Source organism: Culex pipiens, chromosome 1 (genome assembly GCF_016801865.2).
Source record: "Culex pipiens pallens isolate TS chromosome 1, TS_CPP_V2, whole genome shotgun sequence".
Lineage (NCBI taxonomy): Eukaryota > Metazoa > Arthropoda > Insecta > Diptera > Culicidae > Culex > Culex pipiens.
Genome location: NC_068937.1, coordinates 80,686,958 through 80,691,676, shown reverse-complemented (window position 1 = coordinate 80,691,676; position 4,719 = coordinate 80,686,958). Strand labels below are relative to the sequence as shown.

At 44.4% G+C, this 4,719-nt stretch overlaps 1 protein-coding gene across 3 annotated transcripts; it reads left to right on the top strand.

Annotated features, from left to right (window-relative positions):
- The first annotated feature begins 1,028 nt into the window (after positions 1-1,028).
- On the top strand, positions 1,029-4,442 carry LOC120427374 (uncharacterized protein K02A2.6-like). Of its 3 annotated transcripts, none has more exons than XM_039592231.2 (5): positions 1,029-1,416; positions 1,471-1,988; positions 2,246-2,450; positions 2,508-3,789; positions 3,912-4,442. In XM_039592231.2, exons 4-5 carry the CDS (start codon positions 3,370-3,372, stop codon positions 4,440-4,442), a joined length of 951 nt encoding a protein of 316 aa, XP_039448165.1. In that variant the 5' UTR covers positions 1,029-1,416; positions 1,471-1,988; positions 2,246-2,450; positions 2,508-3,369. The 3 variants fall into 3 exon arrangements, with proteins under 3 accessions (XP_039448165.1, XP_039448164.1, XP_052562142.1); XM_039592230.2 differs by having other exon boundaries at positions 2,246-2,453; XM_052706182.1 differs by having other exon boundaries at positions 2,246-3,789.
- The last annotated feature ends 277 nt before the right edge of the window (positions 4,443-4,719 follow it).

Genomic DNA, 4,719 nt, shown 5'->3' with positions numbered 1-4,719 from the left:
CAAGCCGTTAACAGGATGATGTCGTCCAGAACCGAAAGGCCGGTCCTAAGCTGCAGCAAGCTCCGTTACCGCCGCAGTTCCGTGCGCTGATGTCACCGTCCATGTATTGTGGCAGCGAAGGCGCAGGAGAAAGTTCCGGATCGCCACCGTCTTCGTCGGACGGTCCACCTTCGACGGGACCGATGAACGACAACCGGGACAATCGTGGAATACGAAACAACAGTGTTGGCGGAGGCAGATACAACAGTATGCTACCGAACGTCTCGGGCGGCAGCGGCAACGGTACGAATAATCAATCACATGGACAAAACTATTCGTCAAAACAGTCGTGTGGTAAATATCGTGACGAGGCAGTCGCGGACATCGCGGACAAATGCAACCTCCAAGGTTGGCCACCCGGCAGCAACGTGACCAGCACCAGGATCACGACGATCATCGGCGGCGCCTTCTTTCATGGAGCCGGAGATTGTCGTTCAGCGGCCCACCATCGACCGTCAGTCAACCACCATAGCCCTCGAAAAATGGCCACGCCGGCGTCGGAGGTCTTGGACTGGACGCCGAGGCCAAGGACCGTCTTAAATTGCGTCTCGAGAAGTACCAGCGAAAGAAGATGGAACGCAAGCAGGGCGCGACCAGGAAGCTGCAAGAGTTGGAGCAGCAGCAGGAGCTGAACAGTAAGAAGGGTGAAGACGGAGGACCGGGGTCTTCAACGGTCAAGCGTCAGCATCCTTCGGCAATAACGACGCTACTCGGTCACAGACTCGAAGGAAGGCCACGTCCTTGCGGGTACCCTTGGAAGGACGGCTGAGATGCTGCACTAACACGCCCAAATAAAGATCAAGCGGAACCGGTCCACGTTCCTGGAACTTTGTCCCAACTGATATCCGGAAATGCCACTCGGAACAGCCATGACCTTGCAAGTGACGACTTTACATTTCTCAACCCGAACTAACTTTTTTTTTCTTTCAGGTCAAATAATTCAGAGTTGCACCTTGCGACATGTTCCGTTGTTGCCAATTTGCAGAACGCAAAATTATTGGAGGCTGCCAATTCAAGCCAGAATAAAAAGTCCATCTCTGTCAGCTGAACAACTATCACCTTCCGATAAGGAAGCTTCATCTGTCGTCGGTCGGATTTGGCGGTTAAAACTGCGCTGTGGATTGCGACAACGACAAAGCGGGAACGACGAACGCAAAAACGAATACAAATAGCTTGAATCCGTCCCGAAGACAAATCTGCTGCAGGAATGTCAACAACGCCGCCGGAATGAGCAGGCGGTGAAGTGAAGCGCCACTGCGTTGGGCAAGAAAATGTAGATGCAACACGATTCGCGGGCTGTGGAATCGAACCCGGAGTCAGTTTGTAGATGGTCCAGGAGCAGTTGGTGGCAACGGAATCAGTGCTGCGGGAGCTTGGGTAAAACAGTTATTCTTTACATTTCTCAACCCAAACTAACCTTTCCACTTCCAGGTTCCAGGTTCTGAAGACGAAGATGCCCAAAGCGGCACTGGCCATCCGGCGCAAACAGCCCCCTGGCACCACTGTAAATGCCCAGAACGTTTGACAGTCACCAAAACCTCGAAGAGCCCACGCATTAGTATATGTGAAGAGCCCACCATAAACAATGTTTTGGGTTAGTGTATGTGAAGAGCCCACCATAAACAAAGCCTTGGATGAAGTAGTATTGGTGTCGTGTGATTGTTTACATCGAAATAGGGAAATGGCGGATGCGAAAGAGTTTAATCAAAAATAATATGTTTGTGTTATAAACTGTTTAAAAAATCGACGCAAGTGGTCACATTTATCTTGGACATATTTCCGGACGTAAAACATGTGTGAATGAGGCTGGAAACGAAAAAGGAATCGGCTGGTGGGATGAGCAGCCGGAAAAGCGGAAGTGATTTTATCTCTTCCGAAGACCGGAACCGGAACTGGTTCCTATTTGTGTGGGGGCAAAAATCCGACAAGAAGCTGCTCTGATGCGTGGAGTAAGTAACCTGAACGATCTACCAATATAAAGGAAACCCTCGAATGGACCGGGGAATTCAAGATTGAAAAAATCTTAGAATCTACGCGGAAGAATCATTCTTTAAATGGCCCTGGGCCATTGTAAAAAGTACATAACTTAAGAATTGTTTGCGCGCTTTGTTTATTTTCTAAAATCTGACAGCAGAAACTTTCGTTTTCTTCTTTGTTTTCTTGATGTTCGTCATCATATATTTTGGTTTCATAAACATGGCGGTAGTGACAGAGGGCTGGGCGCAAAGCACCGTCAACGACACAAGCTGGAGGAGGTGGTCAAAACTTGCATAGGAACTAAGTATATCCGCCGTTGGTCCAATTTGGGGGTCAAGATTGCGCTGGATGCGGTGGAGACGGTGAAGTTGCCGAGAATGTTCGCACCAAGATCGACGAGTGGACCGACTTTAGCAAGCTGCTGAAGGAGGAACGTGGTGAGTTAACATCTCTCTACTAAAAACATAAATAAACTTAGTTATTCTCCACAGCGCATCAACACCGGATTGGACCCGGATTCCTGGCATCCCCCGGCTGGGATCGCCCCTAGCAGTCGAGCAAGTAGCACGGCGAAACCCCCAGCAGCCAGAGGAACGGAAAACAAGCCCACCATCTTTGATCCGGTTTTAACGGTCATGCCGTAACAGCCACAGTTTACGTCCTGTCCGGAATCGCGCAGTCAGACTGCAGTTTAAGGGCCACCAAAATATTCCAGCGTATTTACTGTACTGCACAAATATTTTGCATCTAAATCTGTGAAAAACTGAATAAAAACATGAAAACAGCAACAAACTTTTAATCCAAACAAATAAAATAGATGACTGATGCGAGAAAAGAAGAAGAAGAACCTCAAAAACGAGGTTGATGCGCGTCCGATTTTTCACCTCTACGTCGTTCTTACATCGCCCCCGCACGTAGGCCTCTTGCGATGTTCGAACAACCTTGACAGGTTGACGTTTCGGGTGCAAAATAGCTTGATTCGGGTCTGATGCGTGTCTCAAAATCAGACCCGATCGGCCCCGTATTTCTTACTGGGAGGCAAAGATAATCATGTAGCAGATTGTCTCTCTAGGTTACCAATACAACAACAAATATGTCAAGCTGATTTAGATGAAAGTAAACGAAGCTCTCCAAATTGTTTGAATTTTTTAGTGGAAAACCACGAGTTTAACCTGAATGCCAAATTAATTGCAGAACAGACGAAGCATGATCCAATTCTCTCCCAAATTATCCAATTTATCGAAAATGGATGGCCATCTAGAATATCTTGTAAATCTGTTAAAAAATTTTATTCAAAAAAACATGAATTAAATATCGAAGCAAATTGTTTGATATTCAGCAACATCATTAAAAATGTATGCACTTCAACTACTGCATGCAAATCACAGAGGAATTCAAAAAATGAAACAATTATCAAGACAATTTGTTTATTGGGAGGGAATTGGCGTAGATATTGAGGTTTTTGCTAACTCTTGTAAAATTTGCCAATTAAAAGGAATTGATAGAACACCACAAATATACGGCAATTGGCCATTAGCTTCAACAACATTTGAGCGAGTGCATATTGACTTTTTCCAGAAATACAATCGCACTTTCTTAATATTAGTAGACGCACACTCACGATGGGTTGAAATAATAAGAATGAACAAAACAAAAGCAGAAGAAGTGGCCCAGGAACTTGACACAATTTTTGCCACCTTTGGTTTTCCTGGCTCCATGGTGAGTGACAATGGGCCTCCATTTAGTAGCCAAAAATTCTCATCATTTTGTAAGGCAAGAAATATTGAACATATTTTTTCACCACCGTACCACCCAGCCAGCAACGGACTTGCTGAACCACAAAAGCGGTGCTGGACAAACTAATCAATTAAAAAGATTCCCTTTCATCGTTACAGATAAACAATAATATTCGCACATTTCTACATCACCATCACCAAACTCCCACAACTGGAGACCGAATTATTCCAAACGAGAGAGTTTTCAACTTTATTCCACGTTCTGAACTTATAAATTTAAGAGAAAAGAAAACAGTTTTCTGCACGAATTACGAAAATGAAAACACTAGAAAATTTAAGAAAAACGATAAGGTAATTTACACTTATAAGATGAATGGGAAGAAGTTCACTCATGAAGCTGTAATCATAAAGCCAATGTCAGAATTAATTTTTCTTATTCAAATTCAGGGAAACATTCGCAAAGCTCATGTAAACCAATTAAATAGAATCCCACAAGTTCCATTTACATTAAAAATCAGGCCAGATAATTCTACTCCCATACACCCAAACAACACATCCCCAACATTGTCAACAAACAGTTCTGATGAAGAAGACAACACAAAAGATTCGTCAGCTGATGTAGAGGCAAACAATAAAGAATCATCATCTGAAGAGTCACTTTCATCAGCTGACGAAGAAACAGAACCATAACAAAAAGACAAACCAATTCGGCGATCCAAAAGAAGCAAAAGTTCTAGACACAGCTCTCTCAATTTGAAAGTTCTTGGTAAGAAGAAATGATCAACGTTGTCGAATTAGGGTTTTGTCTTAAAAGGGGGGAGATGAGAGGCGAGAGAAGAAGAGAGCAATCTGGGCCGAACACGATACTACTCTCGGGTAGTAGAACCGAACGTTAACTATTAATAAAGCAGTCTCAACTTGAACTACAACCACGAAGGACGTATTTTGTTAAGCTATCCGAAAAGCA

What these genes read in the sequence shown, in the direction of transcription:
- LOC120427374 (XM_039592231.2), top strand. Translation starts at nt 3,370, where the DNA reads ATGTATGCACTTCAACTACTGCATGCAAATCACAGAGGAATTCAAAAA. An exon ending in AATTCTCATCATTTTGTAAG is followed by an intron (nt 3,790 to 3,911) that starts GCAAGAAATATT and finishes TCATCGTTACAG; the next exon opens with ATAAACAATAATATTCGCAC.